Consider the following 16960-nt stretch of genomic DNA (forward strand, 5'->3'; position numbering starts at 1 on the left):
AGGTCCGACTCCCTCTGGTTTGGTCTCGCCTGGACGCAGGGGCACGGCTTCACCCGGACTCAGGGGCGCGCAGCCTCACCTGGACCTGGGACCCAGCATCACCCAGGCCCCGGGGCGCGTGGCCTCACCCGGACCCAGGGGTGCACGGCCTCGCCCGGACCCGGGATTCAGCTACACCCAGACCCAGGGGCACGTGGCCTCACCCGGACCCAGGGGCACATGGCCTCTCCTGGACCCAGGGGCGCAGCCTCACCCGGACCCAGGACCCAGCCTCACCTGGATCCAGGGGTGCACGGCCTCACCCGGACCCGGGACCCAGCCTCACCCGGGACCAGGGGCGTGTGGCCTCACCCGGACCCGGGATCCAGCCTCACCCAGACCCAGGGGCGCACGGCCTCACCCAGACCCGAGACCCAGCCTCACCCGGATCCAGGGGCGTATAACAGATTCTTAAAATGTTACATAAAAGTAACCTTTGGAAAGTTGAATTCCTTCCCATAACTTATAATTTTGGAGTGGATTTATCTTCACTTCTGACTAACCTGCAGATCCCACAGGCTCCTAACCACAGTTGAGACTTGAGATAAGGCAAAAAAAAAAAAAGACCTTCAGCTATCTCCTACCCATTTCCAACCTTCCTCCTCCAACCTTACAATGATACTTGTATTAGTTTCCTAGCGTGTGGTAATAAAGTATGACAACCCAGGATAAGTTTATCCTCTTATAATTCTGGAAGCTATTAGTCCAAAAGAAGGTGTCAGCAGGGCAGTGCTCCCTCTTAGACTCTGGTTAGAATCCTTCTCTGCCTTAGGCTAGCTTCTGGGGGTGGCCATCAGTCATTGGCATTCCTCAGCTTGCAGAGGCATCACTCCATCCTCTGCCTCTATCATCATAGGGTATTTGTATTACTCAGCTTGGGCTGCCATAACAAAATACCATAGACTGGGTGGCTAAACAATAGAAATTTAATTCCTCACAGTTTTGGAGGCTGGATATCTGAGATCAGAGTGCCAGCATCATCAGGCTGTAATGAGACCTCTCTCTCTGGCTTGGCCATCTCACTGTGTCCTCATATGGTATCACTTCCTCTTATGAGGACACTAATCCCATCATGAGGGTCCCACCCTCATGACCTCATCTAAACCTAATTATCTCCCATGGGCCTTATCTCCAAATACCGTCACATTGGGGTTTAGGGCTTTTACATATGAATATTGGGAGGACACAATTCAGTCAGTAGCAATGTTCTGCCCCATGTCTCTCTTCCTCTTCTTATAATCACACCAGTCATAATAAGGACACCATAATAAGCACACCACCCTAAATCCAGTATGACCTCATCTTCTCTAATTACCTCTGCAATTACCCTATATCCAGATAAGGTCACTTTCTGGACTTCAACATGTCTTCTGAAGGAGTATAAATTCAACCTGTTACAACCCTCATCCATATACATGGGTCCCCCATTTTAGAGAAGAAAGAAGGTGATAGAGGGTGGAGGGAGATTGGTTAGCTGAATCCTTGGAAAATAAACTAATCTCTATCCTCCATGAGTGGCCCCAAAGTAGAGACAGTTTCCACTTGGGAGGGTTAAGTAGATACCTGAGGCCTGACTAGCTTAGAGGCATACCTTCCCTGAGAAATCACAGAAATCACTGCAGCCACCCACTATGCCATTTAGAGCACTATTTCTACCACTTAAGACTCTTCTCATGGGGGAATTTACACATCTTCCTGTATTTTCCCAGAGCACAGCAGAGACAAAGCCTGAATTTAAAAAAATTCAATTGGAATATTTAAGCAATACTTTACTAAAGTCTCCAAACACCATCAGAACTAGAAGATTAGCATGCAATTTACACATTCAATATTATGGTAGGCTGGATAGTCTCTTTTTAAAAAATATATTTTATTGATGTCAGAGAGAGAAAGGGAGAGGGAGAGAGAAATAGAAACATCAATGATGAGAGAGAATCATTGATTGGCTGCTTCCTGCATGCCCCTCACTGGGGATCGAGCCTGCAACCCTGGGCATATGGTGTGACTGGGAATCGAACTGTGACCTCCTGGTTCATAGATAGATGCTTGACCACTGAGCCATCCCAGCTGGGCTACAGTAATATTCAAAGCAGCTTATTCACAACAGCAAAAACTAGAAACAAATGTCCATCAGTAACCAAATGAATAAATACATTGTGGGATATTCATACAATGATATACTACACAGTAATACAAAAAATAAATGATAGGTACATGCATCATCATGGCTGAACCTCAGTGGGGAGATCACTTTGCTTTGCTTGGACTTGAGCTCTCTGCGCCACAATCAGGAAATTGCCCTATGCATGCAGAGGGCTGGGTAAACATTGGCTTACTAGGTTAATTTCCCTTCTTTCAGGGGTCAGCCTTGTACTGCTTGTTGTCCACTGCCTGAAAACAATGTCTTCATATATATTTGTTTAGTTTTACAGTTATTTGTGACAAGAGAGTGGGTCTAGTACCAGTTACCCCACCATGGCCAGAAGTAGAAGTCGTGAATCATTTTTAGGAAGTCATATGAACTGCACTTGGGAAAACTGGATGTAGGAGCTGAGAGAGTAAAGATGAGGAGGTAACTGCAGGAATCTTTACTCATGCTGGGACTGTTGATAGAGGACATTTAGGTGGATGGATGGTTAATAAAGTTTGGGTATCATATGATTGAGATGCTATAATAGTTAAAGAATAACGTGCTGTAACAGAGAGACCCCCAAAATGCAATAATTTAAATAAAATAAAAGTGTGTTTATTTATTTATTTAGAATAGTATAGTGATCTCCATAGTCAGGCTGTTCTGCTCAATGAGGTCATGCAGGGACCTAAGCTGGTGAAGTAGCTTTGTGTATTGGTCACACCTAACTTTCAAGGTTGCTTCAGTTATCACCATACCTTGCAGGTTGGAAGTAGAGAAGAGAGAGTAGTAATACACATAACCCATGTTTTAAGTCAAGATCTGGAAGTGGCATGCATCACTTTTGCTTACATTGCATTGGCAAGAATTGCATTGTTCACATCTCACTACAATGTGGGCTGAGACATATAGATGATAGCTGGGTATTTGTTCAGCTAAAATTGTATTATTAATGGAAGAATAAATTGGTGGTGGGTTTGGGAGGGTGACAATCAGCAAGTCTGCCATGGATGCTTTTGGGTCATCCAGGTGAAATGCCTAGCAGATAGCTTTATATAGGGATCTGGCATTGAATAGTGTGTTCTGGTCTGGAGATGTGGACTCAGAAGCCATCAGCATGGACAAGAGTACTGATAAAATCACTCACATGGCCCTAGCCAATTTGGCTCAGTGGTTAGAGTCCTGGCCTTAGGACAGAAGGTTCACAGGTTTGATCCCCAGTCCTCGGTCAGGGCATGTGTGGATACAACTAATGGATGTGTGTCTCTATCTCTCCCCCTCCCTTCCACTCTTTCTCTTAAAAAGAAAAAAATCAATGGAAAAAAATACTCTCTGGTAAGGATTAACCACCCACACGAATTGAGCATTGAAACAGAACTCTGGTGGAACAATAACTCTGAAGAAGCAAGGTATGAAGAAGATTCCAGAAAGGAAATTATGAAGGAAGGATAAGAGAAGTAGCAGGGAAAACCAGGTAGAACAATACTAGAGAAGCCTATGGGAAAGGTATTTCAAGAAGGAGTAGTTAGTCAACAGAATCACCACATGCAGAGGGCTCAGGTAATATAAGTACAAAAATATATTCAGTAAATTTAATTATTAACACAATTGGATTTAATACAATCTATACTAATAAATCTATACTAATAAAAGGATAAAATGCTAATTAGGCTGGGAGACCTTCTGGACAAAGCTATGGTGGCAAAGCCGAGGCAGAGGCGACTAGGGGCAATCATGCCAGGAGGGGAGGGCAGTTGGGGGCGAGCAGGCTGGCAGTGGGGGACAGTTGGGGGCAAGAAGGCCAGCAGGGGGGGGGCAGTTGGGGGTAAGCAGGGGGGCAGTTGGGGGTAAGCAGGGGGGGCCGGCAAGGAGGGGCAGTTGGGGGCAAGCAGGACAGCAGGTGGGGGCAGCTGGGTGTGAGCAGGTTGGCAGGGAGGGGGCAGTTGGGGGCGAGCAGGTTGGTATGCCGAATGGTTAGGGGCGATCAAGCAGGCAGGCAGGTGAGTGGTTAGGAGCCAGCAGTTCTGGATTATGAGAGGGATGTCCAACAGTCGGACATCCCCCGAGGGGTCCCAGATTGGAGAGGGTGCAGGCCGGGCTGAGGGATCCCTCCCCCACCCATGCACAAATTTTGTGCACCCGGCCACTAGTGTGTGTGTGTGTGTGTGTGTGTGTGTGTGTGTGTGTGTGTGTGCCTAATATGCTAATTGTCCCTCCAACCGTTTGACTGTTCGATCAGTCACTATGACATGCACTGACCACCAGGGGGCAAATGCTCTGACCAGTAGGTTAGCTTGCTGCTGGGGTCCGGCCAATCAGGCAGTCCCTCCCGAGCCCCAGTTGTGCTCCGGTGGGGTCTCTCGGCCTGGCCTGCACCCTCTCACAATCCGGGACCCCTTGGAGGATGTTCGCAGGCCAGGTCGAGGGACCCCACCAGTGCACAAATCTGTGCATAGGGCCTCTAGTAAATATATAAAGAATAAACAAATGTTGAATGAAGTAATAAAGGCTTAAAGGATTGCCAATGGAAGCAAAATGACAGATAAGGGTGATGAAAGAGGGTGATTTTTAGTGAGGCCACAACTGAAACATGATTGGCCATGAGTTGATAATTATTGAAGTTGGGTACATGGGGATTCATTATAGTAATGTCTCTACTTTTGTATATGATTGAAATTTCCCAAGGAAAAATAATTTTTAAGAAATCCTTTTTTACCCCAAAAAGAAAAGCCACAGACTGGGAGGAAATATTTGCAATACATATATTGGACAAAGGACTTATTATCTAGAATATATAAAGAACTCCTATAATTCAATAAGAAAAAGACAGACAGCAACCCAGTAGAAAAATGGAAAAGATATTTGAACAAGAACTTAAAAAAAAAGCGGTAGTAATTCAAATGGCCAACAAACATATGATAAAAGTCTCAGCCTCATTAGTCATTGGAGAAAAGCAAATTAAAACTACAGAGAGATATCTGTGCAACCACCAGAATTGCTAACATGAAAAAAACAAATCATAGCATCAGTCTTATTAAGACTGTGGAACAAGTAGGACTCATAATACTGTTGAAGAGGGTGTAAATTGGTACAACCACTTAGAAAACTGTCAACATCTACCAAAACTGAACTTAGGCATACTCAATAACCCAGAAATTCCACCCTCAATAGAAACGTGAATACATGTGAACCAAAGTCATATATAAGAACTAGAGGCCCAGTGCATGAAATTCATGCACGGGTAGAGTCCCTAGCGGCTGCTGCTGCTGGCTGGGGCCTCCCTTTGCATCTGCCTTGGCCTGGTGCCACCCGCTCACCTGCTCCACCATCCTCCCCCACTTTCGTCGGGGCCCCGTGGAGCCAGCAGGGCCTCCACTGCTGCCAGCTACCAGTGCCGCATCGCAGATGCCTGCCATGTTCTGCACTGTCCCCTGGTGGTCAGCGCATGTCTAACTCCCAGTTGGTTGAACTCCCACCCATAGGTACAATTTGCATATTAGCCTTTTATTATATAGGATATTCATAGCATCATTATTTGTAATTGTCAAAAGCTGGAAAATTGTGGCATGCTCATACAATGTAAAAGTAATGAAAATGAACAGACTTCTACTATCCACAATAGAGATGAACCTCACAAACATAATTTTAAATAAAACTATATACAAAATACTACATGTTATATGATTCTAAGAGAATCATTTAAAAATAGGCAAAACTAATCTATTATTTTAGAAGTTATCAGAGAGGTTACCTTTGGAGAGGATGGTGAAAGTAGTGACTATAAAGGAATCATGGGAGATTTCTGGGATGTGGTAATTCTGTTTCCTTATTTGGGTGATGTGTTGACTTTGTGATAAATGAATAATATGCACATTTAAGATTTATATAGTTTTATGGATATATGTTGCCCTTGTAAAAGCTTCAACTAAAGGGAAAAAAAGAATGTATTTTCCCTAAATGGCTGAAAGTGATTAAAAGACTAGATGGTGAAGGTACTATTTTTTAAAATATATTTAATTGATTTTTTACAGAGAGGAAAGGAGAGGGATAGAGAGCTGGAAACATCAATGAGAGAGAGACATCGATCAGCTGCCTCCTGCACATCCCCTACCGGGGATGTGCCCGCAACCAATGTACATGCCCTTGACCGGAATCGAACCTGGGACCTTTCAGTCCGCAGGCCGACACTCTATCCACTGAGCCAAACCGGTTTCGGCAAAGGTACTATTTTTTAAAATATATTTTAATATTTTTTTTACAGAGAGGAAAGGAGAGGGATAGAGAACCGGAAACATCAATGAGAGAGAGACATTGATCAGCTGCCTCCTGCACACTCCCTATTGGGTATGTGCCCACAACCAAGGTACATGCCCTTGACCAGAATCGAACCCGGGACCCCTGAGTCTGCAGGCCAACGCTCTATCCACTGAGCCAAACCGGTTAGGGCTGAAGGTACTATTTATTTGCTCCATCTTTTTCTTGCACTGTTTTTAATTGATTAGTACCTGTTATGAGGCATTGAAATCCTTTCCCACTTCCCACCTTTGGTTTGCCCTATAGGAATAATGATATATCAGGAAACACTAGTATGCATTCAGGCTATGAAATCATTCTCAGATAAATAAGCAACATACTTAACACCACATTCTCCTTGGCTAAAAACTCCAAGCTGTTTAAACAAACTCTATGTCTCTGATTACCAGATTCTAAATAAAACACATATATTTCCCCTAAATGAGTCAGTTAATTTTTGCCTTAGAGTTAAAGGAATATAACTGAATGAATTATTTTTTTTTTATTTTATTGATTTTTTACAGAGAGGAAGGGAGAGGGATAGAGAGTCAGAAACATCGATGAGAGAGAAACATGGATCAGCTGCCTCCTGCACACCCCCCACTGGGGATGTGCCAGCAACCAAGGTACATGCCCCCGACCGGAATCGAACCTGGGACCTTTCAGTCCGCAGGCCGACGCTCTATCCACTGAGCCAAACCGGTTTCGGCACTGAATGAATTATTGCAGTGGTTTTTAGCCCTTAGAAAACTTTGAAAACATAAAGGGTTCTTTCTCCAATTTCTGTATAACCCTGTCTGGTGCACATTATGCTATAAACTCTCTTTTGTTTTGGTCATATTACCTCTCATCCTTTCCATAGCCATGAAGTCTGCCTTCATTCGGTGACAGCAGAGAATATGCTTGGCTGAGGCTGAAGAAAACTGCTCTCATGTCTTCTGTTCCCTGCTTTGGAGATAGATGTACAGGATAATAGAATGAGTTTGGAGCTGAACTCATGAGGATGTACATGTAATACCTTACAGTTCACAGGTTTCTCTCTGAATGAAACTCCTGGTTAAATATGTATTAGTGTGATGAGTAAATGTAAATATTTATGTTTCAAATTAAGCTTTTTCAACAGGTAAACTCCTGATTCATTCTCTTTCCCAAAGGTGGTGACAGGGAGTGTCCAACTAAGTGTCCAAATCTCGGCTTTCAGCACCTGCTGTTGCTACATTGCCAGTTAACTGCATGCTTTTCTGTGGGTCCTGGCAGGTGGACTGTTTTTAGACTTTTGCAAATGTAGCAAGCTTTTTGTTAGGTGATGAGTGTGCCAATTGAGTCATTACAGGGACAACAACAATCTAAATTAAGATAGAAGATTGGAGAACATGGCCTTTGCTTCCAACACTTAGATTCTATTATTTTAACCAGGAAAACTGTAAGAACTGCATTCTTTTTTCTCTCTCATCAAACAAAATGAGGTGTTTTAAAGCAAAGCAAAGCAATATACATCAAAATTGGTCACAGTCCACCACGTTCTATACTAACAAATCATTTGAACTCTGCTGTTTTTTTTTTTTTTTTTTTTTTATATATTTTTATTGATTTTTTTACAGAGAGGAAGGGAGAGGGATAGAGAGTTAGAAACATCAATGAGAGAAACATTGATTCAGCTGCCTCCTGCACACCTCCCACTGGGGATGTGCCTGCAACCAAGGTACATGCCCCTGACTAGAATCAAACCTGGGACCCTTCAGTCCACAGGCTGATGCTCTATCCACTGAGCCAAACCGGTTAGGGCTGAACTCTGCTGTTTTAAAAGCCCAAGATACTGCTGTGTTTGGCGTTTTAAGAGGTGTCTCCCATACCAGCCTCTGGCAAGAAAGCCAAGAGTCAGCTTGAGGTATTTTGTTCCAGAAACCTGTTGTTTTAGCAATGTGGCTCAGGAATTCAGTAAAATGAAATGGAGAACATTTAAACAATAAAAACAGAAGCAGCCCTGAAAATATCAGAATTTCACTTTTGCTGTGTCTGAAACCCTGCTTTGTCTTTGCGACAGGACTTAAGAAAGCTCCAAATAAGTTACCCCTGTGGAAACATGTCAGCAGACTCTGCTTTACCAACAAATAGTCAATGGTCTCAAAGTACTTTGCCAAATGAAAAGAGCAAGGGATTTTACTAACAGTTGTGACACTGACTGTGTGACACTGTGTATGAAAGTTATTTTTCTAATATACAACCGATGGCATGGTTTATGGCAAAGCAAAGACTGTTAGGCATTAACCTTTTATAAGGGAGACAAGGAACAAGGTTTCTGTGCCTCTAAATGGGTTTTCCAAGAAACAGAAACTTTTCACTTTGTTAAAATGTTTTAAAGTTAACAATTTTGAATATCATCAAATGAATTTTCTGACTTCTTTTGCAGATAGTGCTGGTAAAATGTTCTTGTGTGTGATGACACAGAGTTATTCTTGACAAGTCAGTGATATCCGCTCAGGAAATTATTTGCCATTGTACTCCCTGGCCACACACTACTGTTTTTTGTTTTGGTCTTTTTCCCCCTCCTTAATACTTTTACCCCTTACTATCAAACTATTGTAATAATACCTTCTTTGCCTAGCCTGCCTTTAGCAGGATCCACCCCTATTCCATAGTCTCTTTACATGGAGCTTCTATTCTACAGACTAGGAAGCTAGGTCACTAAGCCCTTCAAATTCTATGTAAAGTAAGAATACATTTTCTCTGAGTAAGCATCTGCATGGCTCTTCATTCATTCTTAGATGCGTATAAAAATATTAGATGTCATCAATTAATGAATGGGGAAAGAAGACATAGTATCTATACTAGTATATATACAACAGCCTATTATTCAACCGTGAGAAAGAAGGAAATCTTGCCATTTGTGACAACATGCATGGACCGTGAGGGCATTATGCTAAGTAAAATAAGTCAGACAGCAAGACAAAACTGTATGATATCACTTCTATGTGGAATCAAAAGGCAAAAATGGGGAAGTGGTCGAAGTATACAAACTTCCAGTTAGAAGGGGAATAAATTTGGGGGATGTAATGCACAGCATTGTGATTGTAGTTAACAGTATTGTATTATATACTTGAAAGTTGCTGATAGAGTAGATCTTAAATGTCCTTGGCACAGAAAAAGAAATGGTAATTATGTGATGTGATGGAGGAGTTAGCTAATGCTGCAGTGCTAATCATATTGCAATATATAAATGTATCAACTTACATTGTGCACCTTCAACTTACATGATGCTATATTTCAATTATATCTCAATAAAGCTTAAAAAACAAAAATAAACAACAAATAAGAAAACACTAGTACCTGAAATTTTACATCTTTTTGGGTGCTTTTCTATTTTTAAGCTTACTTTTGTTAATTAAGTAGTGTATGAAGTATGGTAGCAACCATACTTAGGTAAAAACTGCTGTTTGAATTTTAACCCTGCTATTCTGGCTTCTGCACACACTTGCTTGCTTGGACAATAGGGTGGTTACCTCAGCTTCCAGACTGAGACCTGGAGACACAGAGGTCATTTTCCTGTGCCTGTGGACCAGAACTACAGGAGATGGATTCCCACTGACTCAGTAGCTCCAGGAGTAGAAACTGTAGATAACCTTTAGAGATTACTGAGTCCGCTTGGGTCTGCTTCTGTAAAAACCTGCTTTTGCAAGATAGGGCCACATTCCAATAATGTCCAGCAGGGGCTGGGAACCCCCCTGCGGGCTGTTCCCAGCCTTTAGAATTTAGAATTTAGAACAAAGGAAAATTTTTGTGGTTTGGACCTTTAAAAGGACTGCCTACACCTGGGACGGCACGGTCGTGAGGGCGGCCGTCCTGGCCAGTTCAATAAATCCTTGCCTGCTTTTTTAATCAATCAGCAGCCTCCGGTGGTCTTATTTTTGACTCCAGGGTTCGACCCCACAACAGTGTATGCTATAAATTCAGTTAGGTATCCTTTATGTCAGTGATGGGCAACCTTTTGAGCTTGGTGTGTCAAACTTCGCCAAAAAACTGAGCATAATTCGGGTAGTGTGTCACTTTGAGGAAAAAAACATTATTTCGCAAATGTTTCATCCTCGGCATGCGGCCGCCTCAGCGGCCGCGTGTCATTAGAAATGGCTACGCGTGTCAGTGCTGACACGCGTGTCATAGGTTCGCCATCACTGCACTATGTCAATACTAAGAGTATATTTTAAAAGACTGTAAGTAAGAATATTCAAGCTCCAAAGGGCCTATTATCCCATCATACACATAAACTAAAAGGACTTGACAATAACAAGTATGCAATTTAGCACCAACATAAAAGGCCACATAATTTTTACAGCAGGTATTTTCCTATAGCTGTCTTTTCCACAAACACAATCCCAAGCAAACATATGGTAGAAAGAGCCCTGAGCAAGACAGAATGTTATCCAGAGACTACAGAGGCTCCCACCAGCTTTGATTTGCTGAGATGATCTTCTAAAAAATATTTGAATACCTTTAGGCGGAGCATACACATTGTTGCTCCCACCGCTCCTTACTCAAACTGTTTCCCTGGGCCCTGAAGACATTCAAACTTGAAAGCTGTGTCCTAGTCACATCTTTAACTATCTTGCTTGTCCTGAGTTCTTGTAAACGGACAATCAGTGGGTTTGTGCTGCCTGTCACTACTTGAGCCAATTAAGCAGAGACAGGGTTGAATCCTATATGAGCAGTTATTCCAATATTGCGGGCAATATGGGAGAGCAGCAGGTCATCCACAAAAATCTGCTCTGCCCTCCACCACAAGCCAGCTGCTGATATTGGGTAGAAGGACAAAGATTACCAGGTACATGGGGAAATAGACAAAAAGGGTATGCCAAAAGGGCAGTTTACAGGTAATGAGGCTGGAGATTTGTAATGGCCTGTGGGTATGTATGCAAAGGCTGGGGGTCTTCAAAGGGCCAGCTATGGTTTCTGGCTCTGGTTTCTGCAACAAGGTTGTTAATCTTTCCATAATAGGCAGCTCCCTGTTGAGGAGGATGAGCTGCGTTTCCAGAGGAGATCCCAGCTAGAGCATGCCTTGGAGCAGTGGTTCTCAACCTTCCTAATGCCGCGACCCTTTAATACAGTTCCTCATGTTGTGGTGACCCCCAACCATAACATTATTTTCGTTGCTACTTCATAACTGTAATTTTGCTACTATTATGAATAGTAATGTAAATATCTGTGTTTTCCGATGGTCTTAGGCGACCCTGCTAGCAGTTCTCAACCTGTGAGTCGAGACCGCTGCTGTCGCAACCCACAAGTTGAGAACTGCTGCTGTCGAGAAAAGAGAAGTGGACCAATGGTGGAACTCTGGGAAACAGTAACATTTACAATAACACGATTACTTTTTTTCAAAAGTAAAATTAGAACACAAGGAGCAGTGTATCCCTTTTTTTCTTTTAAATTTGTTTTTATTGATTTGAGAGAAAAACAGATGTGAGAGAGAAACATCAATCGGCTGCCTCCTGCATGACCCTCAGTGCATGACCTTTCAGTGCACAGGACGATGCTGAACCAACTGAGCCACACTCGCCAGCGCAGTGTTTGCCCTTTTTAAAATTTAAAGTTCCCAGAGATTAATACAAAGAAACTGTTAATCTTCACTATTTCCATTAGTGTATGAAAATGAGGCTCAGTGCACCAGAAAGAAACATTTCAGCAGCAATCCAGGATGTTAATTTTTCTTGCTGTTTTGGGGGGCAGTCAATAAAAGTTCACCATGAAACTTGGGCCTTTTGAAGAAATGGCGATTACAGGGCTGGGCTAGGGAAACTGCAAAATGAGCCTGAAACACCTTGCATCAAAAAGCAAGGAAATGCCAATAGGATACAAGAGTTGGCTTAGAGGGACTCTCACCAAATTTGGGATGATTTGAGTACAAGAATAATGAATTTTGACACATTGAATATAAAAAGAATCTGTGAGTCCACAGTAACATTCAAATGTGAAAGAAAGAAAAGTGGAAAATGGAAAGCTTCACACACACAAAAATGCCAGCTAAACTTCTGTTTAATAACTGATCCAGGTTAATAATCATCAATGGATATTAAAACACTGGATTAAAGGTTATTTTTAAATATGTTTTTATTGATTTTAGAGAGGAAGGGAAAGGGAGTGAGAGTGAGAAACATCAATGATGAGAGAGAATCATTGATCGGCTACCTCCTGCATGCCCCCCTGATTGGGGATCAAGTCTGCAACCCGGGCATGTGCCTCTGACCGGAACCGAACTTGGGACCCTTCAAGTCCGCAGGCCGACGCTCTATCCACTGAGCCCAACTGGCTAGCTAAAGGTTATTGACAAACAGGATATTCACATGGCCTCACAGATTCTTAAGATAAAGTGAGACAAATTGACATCATGTGCCTCCTGATGTCAAGCAAATGGGAAGTACACGTAATCTAGGCAAAATCTTTAATTTACATCTAATCATGAAGAAACACTAAAACAAATCCAGAATGCAGAACATTCTGTAAGCCAACTAGTCTGTATTCTTCAAAAATGTATTAGCTAAGACAAAAAAAAATTTAACAACTTTTAAAAGAGGAAGAGAAACTGCTCTGGAGGAAAGAATGAAATGGAAGGATACTAAACTCAAGGCATAAACCTTTCCCAGTTCACAACAAAACAAAACCACATAAAGATAAAAAATACTTTGAGAGCAATTGGGGAATATAGATGATGTATTAGATATTAGATGTTAAATTTGTTAGGTATGATAATGGTATGCTGGTTATGTTAAAAAAAAATGCCTTTGCTCTTGGGAGATAGTGATATATTTAGCTATAAAGCACCATGAAGACTGAAATTTATTTTCAAAGGGATCAGAAAAAACAACCAAAGAAATAAAAAGATAAATATATACAGAGAGGACAGAAAGCAAATGTAACAGAATGTAAATGCTTGGTGAATTAGAGAAATGAATGCTTATTTTACTGTGTTTCCCAATGTCTCTGTAGTTTTGAAATTTTTCAAAGTAAAAGCAGGAAAAAGACATAAAGTAATCTATGTGAGGCTAATTACTATAGTTGATTTTACTTAGATTTGGTAAATACTAATAAATGATTTAAAACTTATAAAAAAAAGCCCACCATAAAATTCCTTCTCATTAAAGCTAATCAACCTAAAAGACTGACTAACATCACCTCTGGCCAGTGTTAGCACATAATTTCTGCCTTTATTTTCCCCATGAGTCAAGAATCATATTTGCCTTATCTGTGAAACTAACAAATCAATAAAATGCCTATAAAATTCAGACACCTTATAAAAAACAATTTAACATTGGAAAAGCTATAATCTTTTGGTTTTAAAATAATTTATTTCATAGATCTGTTTTAATTTCATGTCTCAGAGCATACATTATTTAACCAAGAGATGCTGGACAGATATTGTAAAAAGGGCGGAAACATTTAGGATAAGAAACTGCCTCAATTTCATTAGGTTTTGATCCTACTTTATAAAGTCTTGCTAGGATAAATTTCTATCATACTTTTGTGCTTACAAAAAACATTAACTTCTCAATTGCCAATGTTGTAAATAAAAATCTTTACAATTAAGTATGCATTCAATTGACACACAGGCAACCAAATAATTGTCATCAACATTAGTATAATGTGTATTTCCTGTCACTGCACTAACATTAAACTAAACTTCAAACCACAAAAACATTGTGACTAACATTAAAAAGGCAAGCTGAAGATACTCAAAGCTTATAAAGGACAAATTGCACATGGTTAAGATGGGACATCATTTGACAGGGGCTGATGTTGTGCATATGGCTGCTTTTTTTTATAAGAAGGCCACCGGCAAACAGGGCAACAGTGTCGGCCCCCAGCCAACCACATCGCAATGCAATTCTGATGAAATACATGACCACAAGGCAATCCCATTAGCAAACATCCATTTTCAAAATTCTCTAGACAAACAACACATTCAGTACAGTGCAGCATATCAGCAGGCCAAGTTAACCAATCAGGTTCCATATCTTCATTAGTGTTATACGATCCATATGACCTCCCTTTCCTTTCATGTAGGCTGGTCTGACAATAATTATTGGCACATGAACAAGCCTCAGCACCACAGTGACTTACTCTTCCGAGAGAATTGTGAATTATGCTTTGTTTATCTTCAAATACTTCCTTCTCACTGTTAAAAGTGTCTATGCTCTCGACATCTGAGTCATTTTCAATATCGTGAGAACTCTCCGACAGTTCCTCTTCGGACAGGATTCCCAGACACTTAAATTGCCACATTGGTAAGTTTTTTATATAATCAGTTGGTATCAAAGGGTGAAGCCAAAGGTCAGGGAAAGCTAATCGCTCCAAGTATAAGTCAGGGTCTTCATCCCAATCAGATTCCACAGGGAAGTTCTGAAAAGAAGCAATCGGGTGGAAGAGGTAGCTGGTGTACCAGTCCCATAGACTTGATAACCACTCTAAGTTATTGGCATTGATGTCATCATTGTTGTTGCGTCGTCTCTTCTTCTCAAAGTAATCAATTAGTAAACCATGTCCAAGGTATGTACTGAGAAACAGGGCTGGGTGTGAAGAATAAAACATCCAGTCCGCCCTTACCCATGAAGCCAGTGTGGTTGTATTAGAATATCTCAACAATTTTAAGCTATATTCATAAAAGCTATCTAAGTAAGGGAGCTGTAAAAAGCCCAACACTGGTAGCCAGGAAATAATTAATAGAGAATTATATGTTCCTAAAGTGCTTATGAGAACCACAAATCTCTTTATGGTAGCTCCTTGTGTGATAAATAAGTCCATCCAAGCCATAAGGTTAACTAGAACCAAGCTCAAAACAAACAGATCGTTTACTTCAGGTTGTAATGAGCGCAAAAATGAATCCATGGCCTGAAGGGATATAAATTCACCTGTGTGATTTCCATATCTGTAAATTCCTTCAGGAGTTCTAAGTATGTATGATGGCATATTATATATACCAATATCTGTCATATAACTCCTGTTGTTCCAATTTTCCACATTAACAAAAATAAACTCAACTCTTCCAGTAAACTTTATACTTAGTGCAGAGAAGAAAGCTGGGGGTTGGTCAAGGTTTGCAAACAGGTATATTTTTACCCAATATTGATCACTTTTATTCCATTCTTCTTTTAAATGTTCAGCATTATAAATGGTTTTGATCCGAGAAGCTGCATGAGTAGTTATCCACTTAAAAATGTGTTCTACTTCAATCTTGCGTCCACTGTATTCTTTAAGCATGACTTTCCCTTTAGAAGTACTTGTTTGTGGAACAGACATAATGAGTGTGGATCGCACCCAACCTCTTCTCTTGCAGTATCTGTAAGAGAGTAAACTGTAAGTAAACAGCTGGGCTGCTCGATAAGCTTCCTCAGTATTGTGCAAACAATCTGTCTTCTCCTGACAAAGTTCTTTAGAACTTGAAAGATACTCTCTCCCCCAAACCAAATAAACTCTACAAAATCAAAAGTATTATCAGTATCTCACAGTTTGTACAAGAGTTTGAAAAGTAAGCTCTCTTTTTGTAGTTTTTTTCGTTTTATCTCTCTTTTTAAGAAAATGTAGCTTGAAAAGTAAGGAATCAGCAAATACTTCAGCATCTATTATGAACCTACTAACTGCATTAGTGTCAATACGATCCAAAAGATAATAGAAAAATAATTCCTGCTCACCAGGAATTTAAAATCATATTAAGGAAACAAAACAAGTATAAAACTGTATATATTCCATTACTAAATATGTAAAGAAACTGCTCAGAAAAGGAAATATCATTGGAAGTTTGAACTGATGAAGATTTTGTGAAAGGCTTGGGAACTAAAGTAGAACCAAGTAGGAACTAAAGTAGGTCTTTTTTTAAAAAAAATATATTTTATTGACTTTTTACAGAGAGGAAGAGAGAGGGATAGAGTTAGAAACATCGATGAGAGAGAAACATCGATCAGCTGCCTCTTGCACACCCCCTACTGGGGATGTGCCCGCAACCAAGGTACATGCCCTTGACCTGGAATCGAACCTGGGACCCTTGAGTCCGCAGGCCTACGCTCTATCCACTGAGCCAAACCGGTTTCGGCCTAAAGTAGGTCTTGAAGATTCAGATGAGCAAAGAAGAGAGAAGGAAATCGATGATCCTAATATTTGAGTCCTTGACTTGAATGCAAGCTCTCTGAGGATAGGAGCCATGCTGTACCCATTTATTAAAACACCCACCACAATGCCCGATGCACACAGGCAGTTAAAAGTAATGTGCAAAAGCTCATCTAGAAAAGAGCAAGTCCCATGTTGTTTTGTAGTCTCTCATCTCTTTAAAGAAGACCATAAAGAGGAGTGTTTAACACAAAGAGAGTAAGTTTTCTGTTTAAGAAGAGATTCAGTCCAACTGTGACCCCATTTTATAACAGAGTAAGCACAAAAAAATTACCTAAAATTAAATTGTTTAGATTTACACATAGGGTCATGACTCCAATCCCTTTGGAAATGGACTGATTCTTACTATAA

At 41.0% G+C, this 16960-nt stretch overlaps 1 protein-coding gene across 7 annotated transcripts in view; it reads right to left on the minus strand.

Annotated features, from left to right (window-relative positions):
* Window positions 1–1951: 1951 nt before the first annotated feature.
* Window positions 1952–16960, minus strand: part of RNF103 (ring finger protein 103) — a 34882-nt gene continuing 19873 nt past the window's right edge. For 5 of the 7 annotated variants that reach the window (XM_054728224.1, XM_028131802.2, XM_054728225.1 and 2 more), the window contains one exon: window positions 13271–15785. In XM_054728224.1, coding sequence (XP_054584199.1) covers window positions 14213–15785 — 1573 coding nt within the window. In that variant the 3' untranslated portion in view covers window positions 13271–14212. Of the gene's footprint in view, window positions 2153–7307; window positions 7412–13270; window positions 15786–16960 lie in introns of those variants that run through there. The other 2 variants (XM_054728228.1, XM_054728229.1) reach the window with 2 other exon arrangements.

This window comes from Eptesicus fuscus, chromosome 16 (assembly GCF_027574615.1).
Source record: "Eptesicus fuscus isolate TK198812 chromosome 16, DD_ASM_mEF_20220401, whole genome shotgun sequence".
Taxonomy (NCBI): domain Eukaryota; kingdom Metazoa; phylum Chordata; class Mammalia; order Chiroptera; family Vespertilionidae; genus Eptesicus; species Eptesicus fuscus.